Source organism: Ursus arctos, unplaced genomic scaffold (assembly GCF_023065955.2).
Source record: "Ursus arctos isolate Adak ecotype North America unplaced genomic scaffold, UrsArc2.0 scaffold_14, whole genome shotgun sequence".
Classification (NCBI taxonomy): Eukaryota; Metazoa; Chordata; class Mammalia; order Carnivora; family Ursidae; genus Ursus; species Ursus arctos.
The window spans coordinates 61,636,244-61,663,203 of record NW_026622808.1 but is presented as its reverse complement, the minus strand read 5'-3'; the positions used below and the strand labels follow the sequence as shown (position 1 = coordinate 61,663,203).

The following is a 26,960-nucleotide window of genomic DNA, read 5'->3' as shown; positions in this document are numbered from 1 at the left end:
GGAGAGAAAACAGTTTTGCTCTTTGTGATTTCCTTCCAGAGAATTCTGGTTCATGCAGAAATATCCCAGTCTCAAACCATGTGCCCATCTCTTAGTCCACAGAGGAGACAGACTCAGGGGGCTACTAGTCCGGCAGGCACTAGGATGCACGATGGCATTCCCTAATGGTCAGCAAACTCTCAGGCACCTAAATTCCAGACACAGAACAGCAGAGCAGTTCTGGTCGATAGGCTGGATTCTTAAAACTCTGAGTTTTTTGGCTCAGAAACTCATTTGCAATTACTGACCACAGAGAAAGCGCTTGTGAAAATCTCTTTTGCTAGAGATGATCTAACTGGGTATTGCAAGAGTACCCGTGAGTCTTTGTAAATGAGAAGTACACTGACAACTTGAAATGCTTTGTTTTATTCTATTGACTGCAAAAAAGCAAACCTAGGAAACTAAGTTTGCCTGAATTACACTCGTAATAGAATTTTTAACCGAAAATAATTATAACACAAGGAACATTATGGACAGGGTGGTATTGGGTAAGATACCAACCATTGCATAGGCTCCCTGGGCCATGGCTCTGGCAATCCAGGATTGGGTACAGGAGTGCCTTCTGGGTACCCTACTTATCTCCTCTTTTGTCTTTCCTTTGTGATTTAAAGTCAACTTACTGATATCCTAAGGATTCCATAAAGGGCATCAACAGAGTCATCACCTGATTCCGAATACCCTGGCTCAGTCATCCGTACCTTCAGGTTGCATGTAGAACCAAGCATAGACTTACTGGATCTACATGAGAATTCAGGTGTCCCGTCTGCTCTTCACGAGGCACCACTTTCAGCATGAAAAAGTAGAATAATAATTGTTCCCATCTAATGCTATATCTCCCTGGTCTAGCTTCCATTAACAAACACAAAAGCCACAGCGTATGTTTGCCCTAACTTTACGGGCTCACGAAGCAGAGTATTTTAGGTTGGGTAACATCTGGAGTAGTTGGAAAGGAACTGTACCATTTCCTATGAGGTTTTCAAGACCTTGGGTTCTTGGCTATTCTCTTTTCTCTTTCTGTAATGGATTTAAATGTTATTTAAAGGTTAATAACTAACTGTTTTTTTGTTTTTGTTTTGTTTTGTTTAATAACTGTAGACCAAAACTGTTTTCTGAGCTTCAGACTTCTACTCAGTTCATTTTGGCTCTCGTACACTTAAAAGCTCTAACTCGGGATTCTCAATTTTACCCCCCTCTCCTGCCCACTCTGAGCAGTCGTCCTAATTTTAAGAGGCTATCATCTACACAGACTCTCATGCTGTAAACATGGGGTTCACTTTTGATGCTTATTTTTCCTTCAATCCCAGCACTGAATCCATCACTACATTATACTATTCTTCCTCTAAGATATGTATATGTAAATATAGACACACGTATGTTTTATGTGTTAGCCGCACATGTGTTTCTACTCACTTCCTTTCAGCAATACTATCAGCATACTCTCTAAGCCAGCGGATCTCACAGTGCCATCAGCATTACACACGGACTCAGGAAGGCAGATGTTTGAGCCTCCTCCTATTCCAAGACCTTCTGAGTCTTAGAGGCCGCTTTCAGACAACAGCCTTGAGCAATGGAAACTTGATCAAGGCAAAGGGGCCCACAGCGACCCCCTGGATGAATACAGACAGGCCCATCAGGGGACCCACCTCAAGATATCCATAGGCCCTAACTGACCAACGGGCTACTTACAACCAGGCACAGTTCCCTATGTCCCCATACCTCCTCACCTTCCCCCTTTAAAAACAGCCCCCACCCACTGCCTGCTTGCAGTCTCTCCTTTGCTGTCCTGCCCACCGCTCCCTTGCAGTGTATTCCATAAATTTCTATCTTCTTTGTTCTGCCTCCGGTGCATCCTTTCCCCACAGGCACCACCAGCTTCCACTCCATCACTGCCCCACATCTGGGGGACCCCATCCGATCAAGACAGACGCCACGTAAATCAGAAACCCTGATGGGGGGGGGAGCAATTTCTGTTTTCACAAATGTTCCCTATGATCCTGCTATTTGCTGAGGCTTGAAAACCCGTTCACCAACCGTCCTGTTTTACTAGACAGCTGAAATCAACTCTCAAGTCGGTCTTTCTCTCCCACTCTTGCCCCTTCCAATTCATTATCTTCCTAGCAGACAAAGTAATTTTTTATTCCTAAATTTGATCCAGTCACTCCCTTAATAGTTCTCAATGGCTTTTAAATGCACTCAGAATAAAATTAAAAAATGTTGTAGCAAAGCCTGCAAGGAACTTCATGCTATGTGTCTTATCAACGGCTCTGACCTCTCCTACCACCCCTCCTCCTCTCCCTTAGTCACGCCACTGCCACAGCAGCCTCCTGACCTGCTTGGTGGATCACTCCTACTCCTCACACTGCTGGCTTCTCATCTGGGAAGTCTCTCTCCACCTCACTATTGTCCCCGCTCCATGCCTCTTCTCACACTTTCCAATCTCCATGTACACATCTGTTCACTTGCGTATCACGCACCTCCAATTCTAGCTCATCAATTTTGTGAGAACAGGGACCACGTCTGTTTTCTTCCCCCACTGTGTATCCACTGCCTCCCGAGATGCTTATTACATCATAGATGTGTTAAAAACAAACGAAAACCTGTTAAATGGCTAATCATGCAATTCTTATGAAGGATAAAATATAAACCAAATAAAGAAAAATAAAGTCAGTGTTGATGTTGGTTCTTAAAAATTGTGGGCTCAAGAATTCCCAGGTAATATCTGGAGTTGGTGAAGCGTGGTTGGGATTCTATTGTACATGGATAAATTATACATGCCAGGAATTTAACACTGGTGCAGGGGGTAATGCTAGCAAAGATTAATGCACCTCTATAACCGTGTGGGTCTTACAATAAGCCCTGAGCAGTTCACACGTGTAGCACAGACCTTGATTCTCTACCTTTAGTTCTGGCTGATCTGTCTTTGTATCCCACAGGCAACACCCATTCAAAACACATTTTGGGTCTGTCAGCCAGGTTGTGCTACTTTGATTCTGCTTTTGATTACCACCCCTTGAGTTTACCTGCTGAATTTTGTTTATTTGCTTGTTTTGCTTTCGTGTTCTCTTTTTGCTCACAAGTTCAGTATGCCTTAAGCTCAGGATACTTTTAGCTTTTTCATTGCTGCTAGTACTCAGGATTCACCCCAGCCATGGCTGGCACTGGCGGCCGGCTCCATCCGTTCTTGGACGCCGGACCACAATCCCTTGGACCCGATCATCGTGTGAGCTCGATTGGATGGGAGATCTCGGGGGTGGGGGGGGGGGCACACGGGACAGGTATCAACATAGCGAGGCCAGAGCAATGGGCAAATGAGGTAACTGGCCTGTGGTGGCCTCACCAACCCGCCCTTCACACCCCACTTACGAACAGTCCTTTCTTAGAAACCATGACCCAACCCCCCACGCCTATGACATTATTTCCGTATTCCACTCTCAAAAAGCCCTGCTCTCAGTCATCTCCCAAGTGCCTTCCAGAGGTACAGACTGCTGAAAGCTAACAGCATAATTCCCAGCTTTGTAAAAGAGATTAGAAGGAATTTTCTGGGATAGGGCCTGTGATGGTTCATTTTAGGTTCATGGGGTACCCAACCATTTGGTTAAGCAGTATTCTCGGCGTGTCTGTGAGGGTGTTTCTGAATGAGATGAATATTTAAACCGGTACAGTGAGTAAAACAGAAGCCCTTCCCAATGTAAGTAGGCCTCAACAAACTTGAGAGCTGAAACACAACAAGGCTGAGTCACAAAGAATCCTCTCTGCCTGTCTTCCTGTTGGGACATCACTCTCCCCCTGACTTTCTACATTCATACTGGAACGTACACCGTTGGCTCTCCTGGGTCTCCGGCTTGCCATTATACCTCTTGGGACTTCTCATCCTTCATAGCTGAATGAGCCATTTCCTTGTAGTCTAGCTCTCTATCATCTATCCTATTGGTCCCATTTCTCTGAAGAACCCAGGGTAATTCAGGAACCTTCTGGACCAAAAAAAAAATCATGTGTTTATATATACTGTAATATTTATGAAGTTGGGATGTTCTACCCAATTTATAAGCCCTGCCCAGTGTAGCCAGCCACCGTGCCACTGCAGGAAGGGACCTGCTGCAGAACCTTTCGAAGTGTGACCCTACTGAGTACACCTCAGCACAGAGGTGCCACAATGCCCTTATTCCTCCGACTTCTGCTGCAGTAGGTTCCAGGACCCCGACCACCAGGCTGGAGTCTGACCTATTTAAGATCCCTTCCAGGAGAGGAGGAAAATCATGGGATGCATGGGATGCTGGGATCCAGCTAGGTTTGGCCCAGTCAGGGTCGAGGTACTGTAGCTTATGTTCTTTACAGCCTATGAGGATTGTTGGATTTATTTAAATGAATGATAATTTCAAGTAGGGCATTGTAATTATTATGAGCAGCACACCGTTGAATGTTGAACCTGAAATACTAAGAAACCAAAAAAAAAAAAAAAAAAAATTTTTTTTTAAATGGCCAGAAAGCTGTTAGCTCACATGAGGCAGGCACGTTCCAAACAGAACATAAACAACTTCAGCAGAATATAAATGATAATGAGACAAAGCCGCTCAATGACTACGGTGGGACAAGACAAAACAAGGCCACTCCACAATGGGGTCTGAAACTACACAGAAACAAGGATACTCTGCAACCACAAATACAACATGTCCCTTCTTCAGTTCTCTGAAGTGCCTATTATTTCTTTAAGTGACAACTCTGGCTTAGCCTTTACCTTCCAATCCCCTACACAAAAATCACCAAAACGTATTATCATCAACTTGTGTCTATTTCCTAAGAGCACCCAAACCAAAACTAGCCCTCATTTCTCTAAACCTCCTGAAAATCACCCATCTCCGCCCCAGATATATAATAAATGACATCTAAACTCCTCCATCATGAAGAGGTTTTGCTAGCAGGAGCTTCTCCTCATGCAACTAAAAATTAAATAAACCTAATTGTGTCTGACTAAGGATGAGCTTCTGGGTTTCCGGCTGGTGCACTTTGACCTAACCTTGCACAAGGACGTCGCTGCTTACTCAAGGTCATGTTCGACTGGAAGAGGAAGAGGTTATGGATGTTAACATTGCAATTGCTCAGAGGATCTCAGTAAAAACCAAAGTGACTCACTAAAATGCTCTAAAGGAAAAAAAATTCATCACCACATGAAGAAGAAAAGAAGAAAGAAAGAAAAGCTGACCAAGAGAAGGCTCTTTTAAAGTATTAGCGGGTAACTTGTTAAGTAATTCAAGCCTCAGGCTAAATGAGATCATTCCCGTAATTGCTGAGGATAATGCCCAGCACAAATTCAAAGCACATGTTTACCATCACAATCATCGTCACTATCACTCTTATATGATCACGGATTATCAGTCCCTGCAGATGATTTTAACAGGATGCATGCCCACATATATATCCACACAAACAAAAACAAGAACGTTTGCCTAACTGAGCGTATGAAAAGTCCGTCCGCTCAGTTCATCACGTAAGCAAAGGGAGAGGAACAATTAGTACTCACATTGAGCTGAAGTTCATCTGTCCACTGTCCAATCAGACGGTAACCAGGGTTGGTGGTGTTTGTGGTCTGGTACTGAAAGATGTCATAACGCCCAGGTGCATCCCCATTTTTGTTAAACATTACTGGGGTGCCCGCACTCCCTGAGGAAGACAAGAAAATGCCAGAGTTTATAATCGAAACTCCTTCTACCTCTTATGCCTTGGGTGGTGGTCTGGAGACCTGCTGATGAGCAAGGTAGCTAATAGATAACCCCGTTGTCTAATAGGTTCCCCCCTAAATGGGCAAAGGGTAATCCCATGGGCGAGTCATCACTATGGCCTACGGATGCTTACTAGAGAAGGTGGGAAGGTGACATACCTCGCTCTTTGAAAAGTTCTATTTCTCAATATTTCTTAGTATTTTATGCTAATCTTTGCCCCTTATGAAGAAAATTAAATGCATTATTTCCCAGAGACCATCTTAAGTTGTATTATTATTTTAGTACCCACCTAATTATCAATTGTGGTTAGTAAAGAACCATTTCAAAAATAATATATTTTTAAAAAAGGAAATCTAAGAGAATTAAGAAACAAAAAGTTTACTTAAATATGTACTTGGGTACTGATTGCATTTAAGCATATTTGTTGCTGACCATTTCTAATTTATATGATAACCAGTTTAAAATGCTTAGCAATGTACGTGGAAAGTATTTAACAAATACTAATTTTTTCTCAATCGGCTATGCAGGTCTTACTTCTTTAAAATATGGGTCTTAAATGAAACCCATTATTTTGGCAGAATTAGACACTTAAGTCAACTTAAAAAGACTAATACATTTATCGAGAGAGAGAGAGAGAGAGAGAGAGAGTGTGTGTGTGTATGTGTGTGTGTGTGTGTGTGTGTCCATGTGTATCCTTTGAAAGTTAGATGTGAGTGAAAAGCTCCTTAGTATTAACCACATGAAACAACTGGCAAATCATAGACAGAGAATGGAAGATGGGGGTTTGGGTTTACTTTCAGCAACAGTTACAAAGGATTCGTCAAAAGTTGACAAACTGAGTGCTGTTTCTCTCATGATCCCTTGGAAATAGGATAAATACCACTGGCCTCAGGGTATGTGACTGTATCTGCTCTCCAAGTTAACACTGCATTGATATTTTCCAGAGGAAACAATGATCTATTTCCTGTCTTCTACAAGGAAGTTAAAGATCACTTATAAGCGGAAACAAAATCACTACGAACAGAAGTTCATTTTGCTATTTTTTGTTTGAGAAGGGTAGGGTAAATTCAGGTAATGAGTATGAAGCCCTTTTGAGAATTGTCATTATAAATTTAAGACCCTAATGATGGCAAAGTTCTGCATTTGGTTAGCAAAGTCATTAGCTTCTGCAGAAGCTGGGCCAACATGGTATTTGCATTAATAACATGGATGGGGTGGAAAAAAAGACAAGTTAATTGGAAAAGAGTAAACAAGCTTAAAACAGGAAAAAAAAAAGTGCACCTATACTTACGGAAGTAGGCGTATGATGCTGAGTGGCCACACGTGAATAATCACTCAACACAAGAACAGAGTTAGAAAATGGGTCCAGACAGAGTGACAACATATTAGGTCATCAGAGACATACAGAATTGCAATCCTTTGTTGAAGCTTACCTCTAGTGGAAGAGGGAGTTCAACATACTAGGCAGGAAACAGGAAGAGCTAAGAACTCCACACTATCCTACAATTGTCGAGCATAGGATTTTACGACACTTTGGTATTGAAAATGAAAAAAAAAAATGGAGTTTATAGTAGGCTCACTAATGGCTCCCCAAATATTTCTATGTCCTAATCCCCAGAACCTGTGAATGTTACCATACAAAATGAGAGATTTTTGGAGATATGATTAGGGATCATGAGATGGGAGAAGACTATTTTGGATTATCTGGGTGAGCCCGGTGCAATCATAATGATCCCTATAAGAAAGAGGGAACAGGAATCATAGAGGAAGGAGTTGTGATGGTCAAAACAAGAAGCTAGAGTGATGTGAGGAGGGTTCATGATTCCAGAAGGGCAAGTGGTCCTCACGAGCTAGAAAAGTCAAGGAAACCAATTCTTTCCCGGAGCCTACAGAAGGAATCAGCCCTGCCTTCACCTTAACAAAACCCAGTGAGACCTGTTTCAGACTCCCAAACTACAGAACTGTAAGACCATAAATTTATGGTGTTTAAGCCACCAAATTTATGGTATTTTTAAGGTAGCAATATGAAACTAATGAAGACTGGAGGACATAGAACATCAAACTTCTTAATTTTACAGGTGACAAAGTATACTTAGGTTCAAAAAGGGAAAGTTCCTTGCCCCAGAGTGACTCAGCTAACTCAACTAACATAGTGCTTAATAACTGGCTTTGGAATCCCCAAGAAGGGGTTTAAATTCCAGAAACCACCTTCTAAGTGTGACTGTTATCATTTTATTCATTCTCCTTCAGCTTCTGAATATCCCTAATGATACCTTTCTCAAGGGTTACTAAGGATTCAATGTAATAAAGTAGATAAACTGCTTAGTTCCATGCCTTTTATGTAACAAATGCTCAATGGATGAATGAATGGTTTTGTTTATTGTTTTGTTTTTAAAACAAGCTCTGGACAGTTTTAGTAAAGAAAAATTTTGTGTGATTTACTTTTCACTGGTCTGTCCCGGCATGCTTCTAATGATACCAGAATCACCTGGATCAACGATAACCAGTGTGCATACTCTGTAGTATTTCCCACATGCTGTGCCCATCCCAATATTATTACCGCTGTAGTGATAACGGACACCAGTTCTGGCCAACAAGGCATAGTTCTCTATTTAGGATTTCCTTGGAGCTGGGCAGTTGACAGTGAGGATGACCAGCTCTGCTTTGCCATGTCTGATTGTTTTCAGAGTCTGCTTGCCCTCTAGCATGCACTTTTCACTTTCCATAACAAGTTGGAGCCTAGGTTGATCGACTCCAGTGACTTTTTCATCTTCCTCATGGCCACCATCTTCCTGCCTTAGGTGAGGGACAGCCCCACCAAGAGTAGACGCCAAGATGGCCAGGAGCGAGAAAGGAAAGACTTCCGTTTTTATCATTGTTTTATTTGCTGGTGTCTCAAGACCAGAACACCTGCCTTCGGATATTCAGACTGTCTTTTAGTGTGCCAAAGTTGTCTCTCCTAACTCGTGTCTTATTTGAATTTCTCCATCAGTGTAAATTTTTTTTCCCCCTAAAGAGCAGACTAAAGCCTATTCTGAGGATGGGCACTGATCTATGAACAACATTGCTCTGGTCCCATCAACTTGAGTCAGTGGTTGTACCTTTGTGTGGTCAAGGGCACTATTTCAATTTGTTCTTCCTATATCTTACCTGAACACTATCCCTAGAGCCCACAAAGGCACCCAATTTTATCACAAGAGAAAGCTCTTAAGCCTTCTCTGTATGCTAACCAACACAAGTTTCTCCAGTACGGCGTGCACACACACACACACACACACACACACACATCAGTATCAAAAACAGCTTTTTAATAGTGACTTTCTGCTCTCAGTGAGCCTTGTAAGTATAAGGAGAAGAAAAAAAATCTGGATTCCATATGTTATTAGCAAGAAAATGAGAATCCTATCATTTTGCAGGAAGATATTAATATTCATATGCTCTCCTTTCTTTTCTTTCACACTGGATACTAGGATTCATGTTGTGCTTTGCTGTAATTCTATGGCTTCTATTCATTCAATAATACGACTTGAGCTTTTCGTAGTCTTTGAGAAGAGAGAGCAAGAATTTGGAGGCCTGGGGCTCCAAAGGATCTCTAGCTCACCAGCTAAATATTCATCAAAATGGGACACACTGCCTAATCTTTCTCTCTTCTCACAATCTTTGTGAGGAGAAATGATTCTTGTCATGCCCTTTCCATTCTCATTAAAGTTCATGCTTTAAAAAAAATTAAGGCAGAAGAGCTGAATACTTTATCTAAGTGATGACTTGTAATAGCATATTGTGTGGCTTTGACCTTTTTGATGGATTCTATAATGCAACTGGCTTATTATTTCCAGGTTTTTTTCCACCATAGCTCCCATTTAATAGCATCCCTGAACTTCTTGAAAGAGAATAAAGGGGATTATGTTCAATGAAGACTTGAAGACTATATTTAAAAAAAAAAAAAATCAAAGAGGTTCAGAGAAGAGAAAGAAGTCATCAAAAGAGAAGTGATCACCTGCAGAAATGTCCACAGGTATCAGGGCTAGAACACAAGTGTACAATGGTGAAGGAAACAGGGCCACTTGCCAAACTGGGATACTGAGAGGAAACCAGATGACAGAAGGTATTTATCTTCAATCTCCTCTACTGAATTAGAGTATCTGAATGAAATTCCTTTCTTCCAGGACAGAGAAGAATTTGGGATTTAGATTGCCCAGATGACAAAAGAGTCTTCTGTATCAAGGTATTTAGAAGTATTTTTCTCTCACTTTACCACCCCATACACAGATTCCAGAAATGCAGCATTAATTTGTGTTTAATCATCTATTGCTACTCAACAAACCACCCTAAAAATTAGTGCTCCAAATAATGACGACCTGTATTTTGAAATCTGAGCTGGGCTCAGCAGGGACATCAACTCTCTGGTCCTCATGTCAGTGGGGGCAGCTTGAAGCTCACATGCCTGATAATTGATGCTGGCTGTCAGCTGGGATCTCAGCTGGGGCTATGGCTGAAATACCCTCATATGGCCTGTTTGAGTTCTTGGCTTCCTCCCAACATGATAGCTGTTTCCATAATACTAATGTTCCAAGAGTACCAGGCAGCGGCCCTATTACTTTTATGACTTAGAAGTCACAGAGTGTCACTTCTGCATTCGTCACAGGCTCACTCAGATTCAAGGGGAGGGAACCTAGATCTTACCTAAGTTAGAAAAGCTAACTTCATTTTTCAAGAACACATGAGATATGTCTTCCTTACAAAACATACCTCAATCGAATTTGTTCTCTGGAAACTAACAAACGTAGATGCAGACATACTTCAGATTAACTACGTCACAATATAGCAATTCTCTAAGATTAGGTATGTGAGATAACAAATTTGTTAAATTTACATCTGCAGGTAGTGACATCTAGTTGGATGGGCCAACAGAGATAACTAAATCAAATTTAGGCTCAGGTCATTGCATTCATTTGGGATGTAGGAAAAAATGGCTATAAGTGATAAAGACAAAATTAGCCATCTTTTCTCTTGGTACATAAAAGGAGGTTAAGCACTTGGTGAACCCATAACAATACTTTGAGGGCATTTTCTTATTTCCTAAATTGATGCTTTGGTAAATGTGAATTTCAGAGCTATTAAATCGTACTCCACTGGTCTAGAACAAAACTCCCAGGGGGTACAAAAAACTCCAAACGAAAGTAACGTAAGAGCACAATTAAGCTTACTGAGACAAAAAAATCAAAATTCTCCCTAAAACATGCAAAAAAGGTCTCCATTCTGTCAGCAGGAATGATGCAGTAAAGCCTTCTTCTCAGACATGTAAATAGCGGTCAAGGGAGCAGACTGTAGAGTTAGGAACCTAGGTTCCAAGTATGTAACGTCATCACTACCCATGTGTCTTTGAACATCAGGGTTCCTAATTTCTCCATGAATCACTTTCTTTATCTATAAAAAAAATAAGGAAAATAAGAGAATCTAACAATTTCGTGTTTTGAATACTAAGCCAGCCAACGCAAGTGAAGTACTTAGCACACGTTCTGGCACAGTGATCATTTGAAAACATGAGCCCTGTGTTCATCTCAGAAGCTCTGCAACTTTGGCTCATCAGTGGGAAAGACCATCTGGACCAAACGAGTCTACAGATATTACCTGGGAGAAGAGTCAGGGCAAAGTCACCAAGGACATTTTCAAAATCATCTTTGTTACTAGGGTGAGAGTGGCCACGCACATCCACAGACCAGAATGCAAAGCCGCAAACCAACCATACCCCATATGATAAACAGCACTGCTTGATAAACAATATAGCTTATATGCATTTAGTTCTGGGGAATTTAATTATATATTTTAGGAGATTCTGTAGAATTGGGAAAAAACTAACAAAGATTATTTGTAGTTGAACTGTTTTTATGGTTTTATATATAGTCATTTTTGTCTCCATCTTAACTAAGAAACTATTAGTTCCAAAACTGAATATGGTTCCCCTTTGTCCAGCTATGAGGTAACTCCTCAGGGACTGATGCAGTGTTGTGGGTTTAAGTGGATTATTATTTACAAGAAGATCTGGAAGATGATTCTTTAAACAATAATGTAATAATCTAATTTGGGAAATTAACATTGATATAATACTATTTGAAACATATGCAATTTAAAAAATTCTCACAATCAACAAAACTAAAAGGCAACCAATGGAATGGGAGAAGATACCGCAATGATATATCCAATAAATAATTAGTATCCAAAATATATAAAGAACTGATAAAATTCCAGACCCTAAAAATATCTCAATTAAAAAGTGGGCAGAAGACATGAACAGACATTTCTCTAAAGAAGACATCCAGATGGCCAACAGACACATGAAAAGATGCTCAACATCACTCATCATCAGGAAAATGCAGATCAATACTTCTCACACCTATCAGAATGGCTAAAATAAAAAACTCAAGAAACAACAACTGTTGGTGAGGTGTTAAAACAAGGGAATCCTTTTGCACTGTCGGTAGGAATGCAAACTGGTGCAGCCGATGTATAAAACAGTACGGAGATTCCTCAAAAATTAAAAATAGAGCTAGTCTATGACCCAGTAATCTCAATATTGGGTATTTATCCCCAAAATACAAAAACACTAATTCAAAGAGATACATGCACCCTTACGTTTATAGAAGAATTATTTACAATAGCCAAATTATGGAAGCAGCCCAAGAGTTCATTGATAGATGAATGGATAAAGAAGATGTGGTATGTATATACAAGTACGTATATACAACGGAATATTTCTCAGCATTAAAAAAGAATGAAATCTTGCCATTTGCAATGACATGGATGGATCTAGAGAGTATAAGGCTAAGTGAACTAAGTCAATCAGAGAAACAAATACCATGTGATGTCACTCATGTGGAATTTAAGAAACAAAACAAATGAACAAAGGAAGAAAAAAAGAGACACAAACCAAGAAACAGAATCAAGTGATGGTTACTAGAGGGAGGTGATGGGGAAATGGATTAAATAGGTGAAGGGAATTAAAGAGTATATCATGATGAAAAGAATAAAATAAAAGGATAATTAAAAAGTTCTTCATGGTCTCATTAATGGCCTTTGATATAGGATCAATCAGTGTTCCCACATTACATTAATAGTAATGTCTCCTTTGTTTCTTCCAGCCTGGAATAATTCCTCTGTCTTTATCATGACTTGGAAAGTTTTAAGGAGTACCAGCCAGTTATTCTGGAAAACATCCTTCAATTTGGCTTTGTCTGATGCTTCCTTGTGATTAGACTGAGGTTACGTATTTTTGGCAATAGGATCTCAGAAGTGATGTTGTAACATTTTATAGGGTTATCAAACGTAAGTGATGTCACTAAGGTTCATTACTGGTGATGTTGACCTTGATTATTTGGTTAAGGTGCTGTCTTCCAGGTTTCTCCACTCTCAAATTATTCTTTTCCCCTTTGTAATTAATGCTTCTTGATGGAAGATGCTTTGAGACCATGAAGATACCTTGTTTCTGATCATACTTTATCCCAATAATTTTAGTATCCACTGATGATTCCTGCCTGGAACACTTATTAGAGGGGTCCTTGCAAAATCGTGATTTTGTACTGCCATCTGTCATTACATTATACTTCTTCTGCATCTATGTATTCAATTCAATTATTTATTTATTATCAGTATGGACTCATTGACGTTGGTTTCATTCTGTAAGTTTAATTCACTATCGTCCTCAAATTGGCAAGTGTAATCTCCTTCAGTTTGGCTCCCGGGCTCTTTCAACATGACCCCATCAGTTTTTGAGCACTCTCCTACTTTCTGACACAACATGATGCTTCAAACTCATCTTGTACTTTTGCTGCCCTGGCCCTTGAATCTATAGTTATTCTAGAGAGCTTTCATTCTTTTTACTGGAGAGTGTATATATAAATAAGATGTGGGTGCTAGGTGTCATCTTTTCTACCAGGGTGTCATTGCTCCTAGCCCTTTCAACTAGGCAACACAAATATGTATACATATATAACACACACATATCTATTTCTGTACCTACTTATCTGCATGCATATTAAAAGCTATGAGTTCTGGTGCACCTGGCTGGCTCAGTCGGTTGAGCATCTGACTTGATTTCAGCTCAGATCATGCTCTCAGGGTCCCGGGATGGAGCCCCAAGTCAGGCTCCACACTCAGAAGGGAGTCTACTTGAGGATTCTCTCTCTCTGCCCCTGTCCTTCCCCAATTTCTCCTCACCTTGCTTGACCTCTCTGTCTCTCTCCCCCCAAATAAATAACTCTTGGAAAAAAAAAAAAAAAGAAAGCTATGAGTTCATGCAGTTATCTCCTATCCAAACACAACACAAGGTTCCTTCTAGTTTTCTCTCATTCTTACTAGTAATTTCTTTCTGACAGTTAGAAACCTGGCTCTCATTCCCCACAATATACTTCATTATTCTGAGTCCTCTTACATAAATTGTTTTCATATTTGTGAACCCACGAGTTTACTAGCTATTGTATAATAATTGTGAACCATTAGTCATCTTTAGTCTTATATAGCATATAGTCAAATACGGTCTTCTAAAACTACCTGTGCTCATTTTTTAATTCCTTAAACCCCTCAGCATGGTTACATTGCTCATTTGTAATACAGTTAAATTTATTTATTACTGTCTCTATTGAATTTTGTGTTATACCTATGTGATGGTTAGTTTTCTGTGTTGCCTTGACTGGGGATGCCCAGACAGCCAGTAAAATATTATTTCTGGGTGTGTTTGTGAGGGTGTACCTGAAAAAGATTAGTATTCGAATTGGTAAACTGAATAAAGCAGGTGGTTCTCTCCAAGGTGGTGGTGGGGGCATCATACAGTCTCTTGAGGGCCTCACTAGAGAAAAAACGCAGAAGAAGGGCCAATTCACTGTCTCTACATGAGCTGAGACAGGTGCCTTCTCCTGCCCTCAGATACTGGTGGCTCCCAGTTACCTGGCTTTTGGACTCAGATCAGGACTTCCACCACAAGCCCTCCAGTTGTTAGGTGTTTATACGTGGACTGAATTACAATACCAATTTCCCTGGTTCCCCAGCTTGTAGACTGAAGGTAGTGGGACTTTCTTCTCTCCGTAATTGTGTGAGCCAATTCCTGTGAATAAATCTCTTCTATATAGCTAATATATATCCTATTGGTTCTCTCTGGAAAACTCTGACTAATGCAACCTACATTCAGGTTTATTTCAACTATTTGTTTAGTTTTTGATAGGTGAAGTGTTCAAATGTTGTAAGAGTCAACACTACATGAAAGGTATTATCAGAGAAGTGGTATTTCTCCTTCATGCCTTCTACCCTATTTGCCCATTTCCCCCACCGATCTATAACTACCCCTTTCAGGTAAACAATTAATTTCTATCAGGAATGTTCGTAATCTGGGATGTGGTTGTTGTGGCAACTTACAATCATTACTTCAATTGACTTGGCCACCTAGAGCAACGGTCCCTTTTCTTTCCTCTTTCCCTTCCCACTCCTACTAATATTCACTGAGGAAGAATCTAGCTTTCTGTGAGTATCTCTCCATTTTGGGAAAAAGAAGACAAACCATAACTCCCAAATATTCATTCATTCATTTATCTACTCATCATTCATATATTGAATCAACCATTGAAGTCATATAAATGACTGGGTTTTTGCAATAAATAATTCAACTACGTAACTCAGGAAACACAGAATGCCAACACTTAGAATTGCAAAAATCATAGATATTTGGAGACTCACCATTGAAATTAACATTGCGGATATACTTCAACAACTTCTTGCCCCCAGCTTGTTCCATCTCCGGACAGACGCCCCGGTAGTCAGCGCAGAGATCTTTGTTCATATGATGGAGGGCATGAGCCATTGCATAGACTGCGTCAATCACAAACTGAACTTTACCTTCCTGTTCATAGTTGGAATCTTTTCCAATTCTCTCCTGTCCTGCACATTAAAACAAGAAACATGCACACACAAAGATTGGTGTTGAGTAAAACATCAACATTTGCATTTACTTTCAACTGTGCTGAAAGCAAACAATGTTTTGGGGAATACAATCGTGCAAACTACATATCCGCATTTGCTACCACATTAAGTTGTTTTGATAGTGTTTGATATTTGACTTAGTAGCACTAACCTTTCTCATATATTAGACAAACTTTAGAAGCACACTCCAAAAGATCACAATGACAGCTTTTGTAATAGGCCAACATACTGTTCAAATACAGCAGTCCCATAGAATAACGGGATTGCTGGGATTAGAGACTGGACTTCAGTATTCAAATCTTCAAAGCTCCCTCACTCTAAAGAGGTGACAGATCAAAAGGAAAACGATAGAAAACAAACTGAATTCCATACCTGAATTTCAGTATACTTCTACATACCTACTCCATCTTTTGTCTGGCTCAATTGTTGGTATTACTGGAAACTCAGGTGCTCAGGCTAGAAGCTGTCATCTTACTGCCCACCCTCACATTTATCTGATGAGGAGCCAAGTTCTATCAATTCTGGCTCTGTAACACTGAACAGTTGCAGCCACCCTATCAATGCCCCATTATGCCCTTCTCATCTTCCATCGGGATGCAACGCTAGATGCCTCCCTCCATCTATTCATTCCTCCATGTTCATCTTTCCAAATAACAGAGCTTATCACCTCACCCTCATGCTCAGAATTCTTCCATGGTTCTTCACTGCCTACAAAATAAAATTCAAAGTCTTGCCCCTGACAAATGAGGATGCTCATCACTTTGCCCGGATCTGCCTAAGAAGACGAAGTGATATTAAGTGCCCTTCATTGTGTTAGAAACTTTGTATACATTGTTTTTATTTCATTCTTACTTTGTGAGTTACATGTTATTTATCCTCACTATACAGATAGGAAAGGTCAGCCTTAATAGAGATTAAACTACTTCCTAAAACCACATATGGTAGAGTGATTATAGCTCAGATTTGTCCAACTCCAAAGCCTACATTCTTCTTATGACGTTGGCCCTACCTTTCCCTAGAATTTTGTTGCTGTTGTTGTTGTTCCAGACAGATACAGTGCTATTTTTTTTATTACACCACCAACTCTAAAGTTATATTTGCTCATGCTCTTGACTTTGCCAGAAACATCCTGCCTCCTGCTGTCACTCATCACAACTTAATTCTCTCTCCATGGCACAATGCACTGGTTGCCTACCATTAGTCCCTTAATCACATTTAAGGATTTTCATGAAAATTTTCAAATATTTATTGTAAAATTAATAGTAGCACTGTATTTTAATGCTCTATGTTTCCCAGAAATTTTCTTTTATTTTTCCCCTTATATCCCCAACAGCACACAAGGCATTTAGTATTTAGTAGATGCCAAACGATACTTGTATTAAATTATGCATTCATTAAGCACATGATACCAGGAACTCTCTTTAGACCTTTTGATCCTTTAGGAAGAATTATTATCCACAGATTGCATTCACTTTCACAACAATATTTCCCAGATTGTTTTCTATGGCACATTTCTATAGTGAACAAACAAGAGAAATTCTACAACCCTAAAACTTTCCCCTGCAAAACAAGAGGTTCCCGATAGACACTGCATTACATATTTTTAGATTACTGACAGGCTTTTCCAAAGCATTTAATGTTATGAGAAAAAATTATAATCTATAAGAAGAAATTTCACAATTTCCCAAATTTGCTTGAATTTGTATTTTTCCTTTTCAGACTACACATTAATATCTCATAGGGCAGATATTTCTGATATATATAAATATATATAAATATAATATATATAATATATAAATATATATACATATATATAAAAAATATATAAATATAATATATATATAAATATATATATTATATTTATATATATAAAACAGTGTGTGTACAGGATTTTTGTATTTTGAGTAAGATAAAAGTCATTAAAAATTCATACTGCTACTTCCAATTGAAACTCAGGACTACAATTTTTTTTTTTTTATTATTCTCAGCACACTTACACTTCTACCTCCTTTCTTTTATGAGGAAAATCCTGGTTCTTAACGATACCATTCTGATGGTATAGATAGATAACATTCTTAAAATATCTTGTCCAGCAGTCTAAGAAGTATATGAATAGCCTTTTGAGAATTGTTTTTCAATCTTTTGCCTATTTGGGTGGTAGATGCTGAGAATAGGGATTGTTTTGTTAAAGGGTAAATTTATATGTATTTTTTGCTAAATATTGACACATTCTCCTCTAGAGTGAGACTGCACTAATTTGCTCTCCTACCAACAAAGAGTGAAAGTGTTCATTCCCCTAAGGACCTCAGCCACAGTATACTGGGGAACCTAATTTTGTCAATCACATAGATACGTGTGTAACACCGCCACAGTGCATTTTCATTCGCATTTTTCTTAGTATAGGGGAGGTTGAACATTTGCGCCTATGATTAAGAGCCATTGTATTTATATGGTTCATAATGCAACCAACTTTTATAAAAATTGGGTCATTTCCTTGTCTATTTCTAACAGCTTTTTATTAATTAGAAATATTAACTCTTTGAGATTAAGTTGCAAATCCTATTCCCAGTAGGTCATTTTTTATTTACTTTCTTTACATACTTGTTTTCCAAATAAAATTTTGTAGATATAATTTTGTTTTTCAGTTTGGGGCTTTAAATTTAAATTCAATTAATTAGCATATAGTGTATTATTAGTTTCAGAGGTAGAGGTCAGTGATTCATCAGTCTTATATAACACCCAGTGCTCATTACATCACGTGCCCTCCCCTTAATGCCCACCACCCAGTTACCCCATCCCTCCATCCCCCTCCCCTTCAGCAGCACTCAGTTTGTTTCCTATGATTAAGAGTCTCTTATGGCTTGTTTCCCTCTCTGATTTTGTCTTGTTTTGTTTTTCCTGGGTTTGTTTCTTTAGTAACCAGAATCATGCTGTACGTATTGTTCTTTGATGTGCTTGTTGGAGATATTCTCAGCCTAGCATGCTCCTTTTATCCATTATATATTCCAAAGAATTAGTGTCACTGTTTGGGTTGCTTCATTCTGCTGTTATAATTATGCCGACTTTTGTGCACAAACTTGAGTACAGGGGCTGGAATTTGAGGGAGAGAGTGTCAGTTTGAGTCCTTGTCAATGTGAAGTGAAGGTGTGTTGACTTGGCATTGAGCAGGCGGCAGGCAGTGCATGCTGACTTGGGCAGGAGGGTGGCTGGACTGTGGATTTGGGACCCACCAGCCAATGGCATCATGTGTGATGGGGATGTGGCTGGTTTTGCTCCTGGTCATGAATTCCTTTAACTTTGTTTTTCTGGGAAACTCTATCTTTCCTTCTATTCTGAATGAAAACCTTGCTGGATAGAGTATTCTTGGCCACAGATTTTTTCCTTTTAGCACTTTGAATATATCATGCCACCCCTTTCCTGCCTGCAAAGTTTCTGCTGAAAAAATCCACTGATCGAATTATGGGGTTTCCTTTGTATGTAACTGCTTTCCTTTTTCTTCGTGCTTTTAAAATTCTCCCTTTATTACTACTTTTGGTCATCGTATTTACTTTGTGTCTTGGTGCAGACCTCTTTGGGTTGGTTTTGTTGGGGGCTCTCTGTGTCTTTTGGATCTGAATTTCTCTTTCCTTCCCTAGAGTCAGGAAATTTTCAGCTATTATTTCTTCAAATGAATCTTCTGCCCCCTTTTCTCTCTCTTCTTCTTCTGGGATCACTATCATGCAACTAATATGCTTGAGAGTGTTGCTGAGTTCCCTGGGTCTGTTCTCATTTTGCATATTTTTCCCTCTCATCTGCTCAGCTTGATTACTTTCCATTACTCTGTCCTCCAGATTACTGATCTGTTCTTCTACTTCCTCTTGTTTGCTACTTATTCCAGGTGCTCTATTTTTAATTTCATTTAGTGAGTTCATTATCTCTAATCGGTTCTTTTTTCAGGTCTCCTATATCTTTGTGGAGGGTCTCATGGAGGTCCTGTACTCCTTTCTTTAATATTAGAGAGTATCTTTATGAGCATTAATTTAAATTCACTATCAGACATATTACTTATCTCCATTTTGTTTAGGTCTCTGGCTATGATTTCATTCTGCTCTTTCGTTTGGGACATATCCCTCTGTATCCTCATTTTGTCTATTGTTGTGTCTGTTTCTATGTGTTAGGAAAGTCAGCTATGTCTCCTGCACTTGAAAGTAGTGGCTTTATGAAGAAGAGGCCCTGCAGTGCAATGTCTCCTTTTCACCAGAAAATGGTTCTTCAGGGTATCTCCTATGTGTGTTCCTACAGGGGTGTCCTAACGTTGTGGAGGAGCTGTGTTTGCCTTCAGTCCAACCTGTGATGATTCTCCCCTTGTTGTGGGCAGACTCTGGCGCCTGTGGTGTTAGTGGGCCAGTCTGGGGCTGCCTTGGCCTTGAGTTGAGTCAAACCAGGTGTTTGCCAGAGATGAAGTAGCACCGAACTGCAGGGCACTTTCCCTATGTTGTCCCCTGAGAAGCTTTTATTGGTGGGTGGGGCCTGCAGTCAGACCAGGTGCCTGCCCCAAATCCACAGCTGGGGTCACAGTCAGACTGGTGTGTAGTTACCTTCCCCTAGGGCAGGAGTGGTGTTGGCCCTTGTCTGGGCTGCTTGCACACTGCCAGGCTTGTGGGACTGCCTTGATGGGATCTTGCCAAGAGCATACTGGAGGGGGTGGATTTCACTGTGGTCTCTTGTCTAGATCTGGCTGTGGAGAGTATGTTCTACCAGGCTTCGGGTCACTTTCTGGGTTATTTATGCTGATGTAGGGGTTCTCCAGGTGGCCACACTGCAGGAGGTGAGCCCAGGGTCCTCCTACTCTGCCATCTTCCCAGCAGCCTCTCAAAACAAATTTTTTTTCTAAGCAAATTATCTTTTTCTTTTTTTTTAACTTCTAGATTATGAATTCCCACTCTCAGAGTAAAGAAGACTCCACCCATGTCTTCCTCCAGTGCTTGTATAATTTTGCTTTTAATAGTTAGATATTTGAGGTCTCCTGAGTGGTTCAGTGGGTTAAGCATCTGTCTTCAGCTCAGGTCATAATCTCAGGGTCCTAGGATTAAGTCATGAAATCAGCTCCCCACTCAGCAGGAAGTCTGCTTCTCCCTCTCCCTCTGCCCCTTCCCCCCACCCCCTGCCCATGCTCTCTCTCTCTTGCTCTCTCAAAAATAAATAAATAAAATCTTTTTAAAAAGTTAGAGAGTTTGACTTCTTTGCCAATTTGAATACCTTTTATTTCTTTCTGTTGTCTGATTGCTGATGCTAGGACTTCTTGTACTATGTTAAACACTAGTCGTGAGAGTGGGAATCCTTGTCTTGCTCCTGCTCTTAAGAGAAAAGCTCTCAGCTTTTCCCCATTGAGAATGATATTCACCATGGGCTTTTAATAGATGGTTTTTATGAAATTGAGGAATGTTCCCTCTCTCCCTACACTCTGAAGAGTTTTTATCAGGAAAGGACTGCTGTATTTTGTCAAAAACAGACAAATAGGTCAATGGAACAGAATAGAGTCTCCAGAAATGGACCCTCAACTCTGTGGTCAACTAATCTTCAACAAATCAGGAAAAAATATCCAATGGAAAAAAGACAGTCTCTTCAATAAACAGGGTTGGGGAAACTGGACAGCTATATACAGAAGAATGAAACTGGAACATTCTCTTATACCATACACAAAAATAAACTCTAAATGGATGAAAGACCTCAATGTAAGACAGGAATCCATCAAATCCTAGAGGAGAATGTAGGCAGTAACCTCTTTGACATCAGCCACAGCAACTTCTTTCATGACACATCTCCAAAGGCAAGGGAAACAAAAGCAAAAATGAACTTTGGAACTTCATCAAGATAAAAAGCTTCTGCACAGCAAAGGAAATTGTAAACAAAACTAAGAGGCAACTCAAGGAATGGGAGAAGATATTTGCAAATGATGTTACAGATAAAGGGCTGGTATCTAAGATCTATAAAGAACTTCTCAAACTCAACACTCAAAAAACAAATAATCAAGTCAAAAAATGGGCAGATGAACAGAGCCTTCTTAAGAAGACATACGCAGACACATGAAAAAAATGTCCAATATCATTAGCCATCAGGGAAATTCAAATCAAAACCACACTGAGATATCAACTTACACCAGTTAGAATAGCAAAAATTAACAAGGCAGGAAACAACAAATATTGGTGAGGATGTGGAGAAAGGGAGCCCTCTTACACTGTTGGTGGAAATGCAAGCTGGTACAGCCACTTTGAAAAACGGTATGGAAATTCCTCAAAAATTAAAAATAGAGCTACCCTATGATCCAGCGATTGCACTACGGAGTATTTACCCAAAGATACAGATGTAGTGAAAAGAAAGGGCACATGCATCCCAATGTTCATAGCAGCAATGTCTACAATAGCTAAACTGGAAGGAGTTGAGAGGCCCTTCAACAGACGAATGGATAAAGAAGATGTGGTTCATATATACAATGGAATATTATTCAGCCATCAGAAAGGATGAATACCTACCATTTGCATCTACATGAATGGAACTGGAGAGGATTATGCTAAGTGAAATAAGTCAAGCAGAGAAAGACAATTATCATTTGGCTTCACTCATAGGTGGAACACAAGGAATAGCACGGAGAAAATTAAGGGGAAGGAAGGGAAAACTGAAGGGTGGTAATCAGAGGGGGAGATGAACCATGAGAGACTATGGACTCCGGGAAACAATCTGAGGGTTTCAGAGGGGAGGGGGGAGGGGGATGGGTTGGCCTGGTGATGTGTATTAAGGAGGTCGCGTGTTGTAATGAGCACTGGGTATTATACGCAAATAATGAATCATGAAACACTACATCAAAAACTAATGATCTACTGTATGGTGACTAACATAACATGATTAAAAAAAAAGGTGGGTATATGAGGGGCGCCTAGGTGGCTCAGTTGGTTAAGCGTTTGACACTTGATTTTGGCTCAGGTCATGATCTCAGGGTTGTGAGATCAAGCCCCATGTGTGGAGCCTGCTTAAGATTCTCTCTCTCCCTTTCTTTCTGCCTCTCCTCCCCCCCTCAGCTCATGTGCACGCTATTTCTCTTTCTCCCTCTCCAAAAAAAAAAAAAAGAAAAGAAAAAAAAGAAAAAAAAGAAAAGGAAAGAAGGAAAGAGAAGAAAAAAAATGTTCGATATTTGATCCATTTCAAATGTATTCTGGTGTACAGGGTGAGGAATAAATCAAAATTTTATCTTTTTCCATATAGCTATTCACTTGTAACATACAACAGCTTATCTTCTGTCACAGATTTGAGGTGGTGTCTTCATTCTATACTAAATTTCTGTATGTAATTAGGTCTATTTCTGGATTTTAAAAATCTATTTCATTGTTTGGTTTGTCTATTCATGCATCAATGCTAGAATTATAAAGGATAACATTTTAATACCTGGTAGAGTTAGACATTTTTACACATAATTATTCTTTTTTCTTCAAATTTTCCTGGTTCTTTTTATTTATTGAAATGAACTTTATTAATCACTTATATAGCTTGAGGAATAAAAAACCTGATGGTACATTTATTGAGTTTATGCTGTATTTATAAATAAACTAGAACAGAAATTTTTATGAGGGTGAGTCTCCCTACCTTTTTCTTTCCTCTTGGTCAAGTCTACTTTGCTTCCTTCAGTGTTTAACTGTTTCTCAAAATAAAGGTTTTAAGTGTTTCTTGAAAAGTTAGCCTAGGTATTTCATTTATTTCTGCTATTATAAGTACAGTTTTTTTTTGCTACACATTTCTTATTGTTTTTGTTTTATATGTAAAAACTATTCTTTGTTGTGGTTTTATTACTTTTCAACTTTCTATCATGAAAAATTTTAAACGTAGTACAAGGTTGAAAGAACTTTACAGTGAACCCACCAACTAGATTCTTACATTAACATTTTACAATACTTACTTTACAAGGCAATTCATTTTCTCATATTAACTTTATAACCTGCTACTTTAGAAATTTGTTATTTTTTATAGTACTCAAAAAAGGCAATCGTGAAGGCATTACGACCACTATAAAATATGTACTATGGAACAGGTTCAGACTAATAATTTAGGAGACCAGTTTCTATACTGCATTCATAGAGACATTTATCCCAGAAAGAATACCTTGAAAAATAATAGCAATATTTTAAATAATATTATTTGTGGAACACTGTAAGCTTTATGTCTTTCTTGGAGAGTTACCAGGCATACTAGCTTATTAAAGGCTCTAAGAAGACTTAAGAGATAATTTTGTCTTTAGGGATACAAGGACTTGGAAAATGTAATTGTATATCAAGAGTATCAAACATGGAAAGTTCATTAAAAAAAAAAAAGTTTAACTTTATTTTCCCTAGTGTCAGAGACACAACTACTTGCCAACTTTCTTCTCTCCTTCTTTAATTGTAATCTGTTCTCTTCAGATACTGACACCACTAGTGTGTGTGTGTGTGTGTGTGTGTGTGTGTGTGTGTGTTGGGGGGATAGAGGGAAGGAGAAAGACAGGGAGAAAGAGAAGGAGAGAGACAGGGAGAAAGAGAGAAGGAGAAATAAAGGGAGAGAGAGAAAGAGGGACATGTGTTCTGAACCTTCTTTGAACCTCACTGAGTCAGTTCTGATTTGTCTAACCAACTCAATTTCTTCTGCAAGGGCCATTTTAGAACAAGCATGGGAAGCAATTCTAGCCAGTGAGATATAAGAGGAGTTTGATGGGGGGGTACCCCTGAGAAAGTTTACTTGCTCTTAGAAAGAGATGTACTCAATTTTATCAAAAGCAAGCCCAACACATACCCTGCAATTACTCTGGTCATCTTGTGGTCCTAAGGAAATTACACAGCAAACAAATGACAGCATAAAAATGTGGTAGGTATATGAAAATACAAGTGAGTTTTGAGTTAGCCAAGCCTGAAATCACCCTATGTTTTCTCCATGTGACATATTAAATGGTTTGTCCACTTTACTGAAGCTTAATACTCAATATTTTCCATATTCCTATGAATGCTACTCTTCTTATTCATATAACACTTTATAATATCCTAGCATTAAGCATCTTTCCTTGAAAAACACCACAGAAGGTTTAATAAATACTTCAACCAAAGACTGAAGTAGGGAGAAATAAGAACATTTTCTTCGTCGTCGTCTTCTTCTTCTTCTTCTTCTTCTTCTTCTTCTTCTTCTTCTTAAAAGATTTATTTATTTATTTTAGAGGGAGAAAGAGAGCACTCCCACAAGTGGGGGGAGGGGCAGAGGGAGAGAATCTTTAAGCAGACTCCCCACCAAACATGGAGCACAACTTGGGGCTACACCCCACAACCCATGAGATCACGACCTGAGCAGAAACCAAGTCAGACGCTCAACCAACTAAGCCAACTAGATGTCCTGAAAATAATATTTTCAATTAATTGTTAGTTAACAACTCATTCTTTCTATCTTTCTTATTAGCTAGGATGTTTTCATATTTTTTTCTTGGATGGAGTTGATCCTTTTCAACATGTTTCCCACGAAAGGGTCTCAGGTTTAGAAAAGTAAGAATAACTCTGAAGCACTATCTTTTATTTCTCCAGCATGCAAAGAAGCTTATCTTTTAAAGTCTTGTGATTTTCTGGAAATGGATAAATTCCTAGAAACAAAATCTTCCAAAATGGAATCAGAAAGAAATAGAAAATCTGAGTAGACTAATTACCAGTAAAGAAATTAAATCAGTAATTAAAAATCTATCAAAAAAAAAAAAAGTCCAGGACTAGTTGGATTCATAGGTGAATTATACCAAAGATTTAAAGAAGAGTTAATACCAAAATTAATAACTTTAATCAAATTATTCAAAAAAAATAAAGAGGAAGGAAAGATTTCAAATACATTCTGGAGGCCAGCTTATCTTGATAACAAACCCAGACAAAGAGACCACCAAATAAATAAATAAATAAATAAATTAATTAATTAATAAAACTATAGGCCAATATCTTTGATGAATATGGGTGCAAAAATCCTTGACAGATTATTAACAAACCACATTCAACAATACATTAAAAGGATCATTCACCATAATCAAGTAGGATTAATTTTGAGGATGCAAAGATGAGTCAATATTCACAAATCAATCAATGTGACACACCTCATCACAAAATGAAGAATAAAAATCATACAATCATCTCATTAGATGCAGAAAAAGCATTTGACAAAATTCAACATCTGTTTATATTAAAAACTCTCCACGAAGTGGGTTTAGAGGGAACATAATTCAATGTAATAAAGCCCATATATGAAAAACACAGAGCTAACATTATATTCAATGCTGAAAAACTGAGAGCTTATCCTCTACTATCAGAAACAAAACAAGGCTAGCCCCCTCACCACTTTTATTCAATATCGTATTAGAAATCCTAGCCATAGCAATCAGAGAAGAAAAAGAAATAAGAAGTGTACATATGGGTAAAGAGGATGTTAAACTGTCATTATTTACAGATGACATGATAGTATATATAGAAAACCCTAAAGACTCCACCAAAAATGAATGTAATAAGTGAATTAAGTAAAGGAGCAGGATACAAAATTCACACTGAGAAATTGGTAGCATTTCTATCCATTGATAATGAAGTAGTAGAAAGAGAAATCAATAATTTCATTTACAATTTCACCAAAAACAACAAAATGCTTGGTAATAAACTTAACCAAGTAGGTAAAAGACCTATACTCTGAAAGCACTGACAAAAGAAATTGAAGATGACACAAACAACTAGAAAAATATTCCATGCTCATGAATTGGATGAGTATTGTTACAATGTTCCTATTACTCAAAGAAATCTACAGATTTAATGCAATCCCTATCAAAATACCAACAGAATTTTCCACTGAACTATAAGTAGTAATACTAAAATCTGTATGGAACCACAAAAGACTTCTGATAGCCAAAACAATCTAGAGAAATAACAAAGCTGGAGGTATCAAAATCCCAGATTTCAAGATATACTACAAAGCTGTAGCAATCAGAACAGCATAGCGCTGACACAAAAATAGGCACATAGATCAACAGAACACAATAGAGAGCCCAGAAATAAATGCACGCTTATAGAGTCAATAACCTATGACGAGTTAGGGGGAACTTTCTTTCCTATGGGGAAAAGACAATCTCTTCAAAACACATTGCTGTGAAAACGTGACAGCTACATGAAAAATAATGAAATTAGACTGCTTTCTTATACTATATACAAAAAAGGACTAAAAATGCATTAAACACCT

General features: G+C 38.8%; 1 protein-coding gene and 1 pseudogene across 3 annotated transcripts in view; both read right to left on the bottom strand.

Moving 5' to 3' along the window:
* Nucleotides 1-26,960, bottom strand: part of GRM7 (glutamate metabotropic receptor 7) — an 852,405-nt gene that overhangs the window by 254,578 nt on the left and 570,867 nt on the right. For all 3 annotated transcript variants that reach the window (XR_007191722.2, XM_057311893.1, XM_044385029.3), the window contains exons 6-7: nt 15,480-15,680; nt 5,558-5,697 (exon numbers count right to left, since the gene is read on the bottom strand). Coding sequence is in view for 2 of the 3 variants with exons in the window: in XM_057311893.1 (XP_057167876.1) it covers nt 5,558-5,697; nt 15,480-15,680 (341 nt within the window). In the remaining variant the exon portion in view is untranslated. The remainder of the gene's footprint in view (nt 1-5,557; nt 5,698-15,479; nt 15,681-26,960) is intronic.
* Nucleotides 8,195-8,544, bottom strand: LOC113257122 (60S ribosomal protein L30-like; annotated as a pseudogene).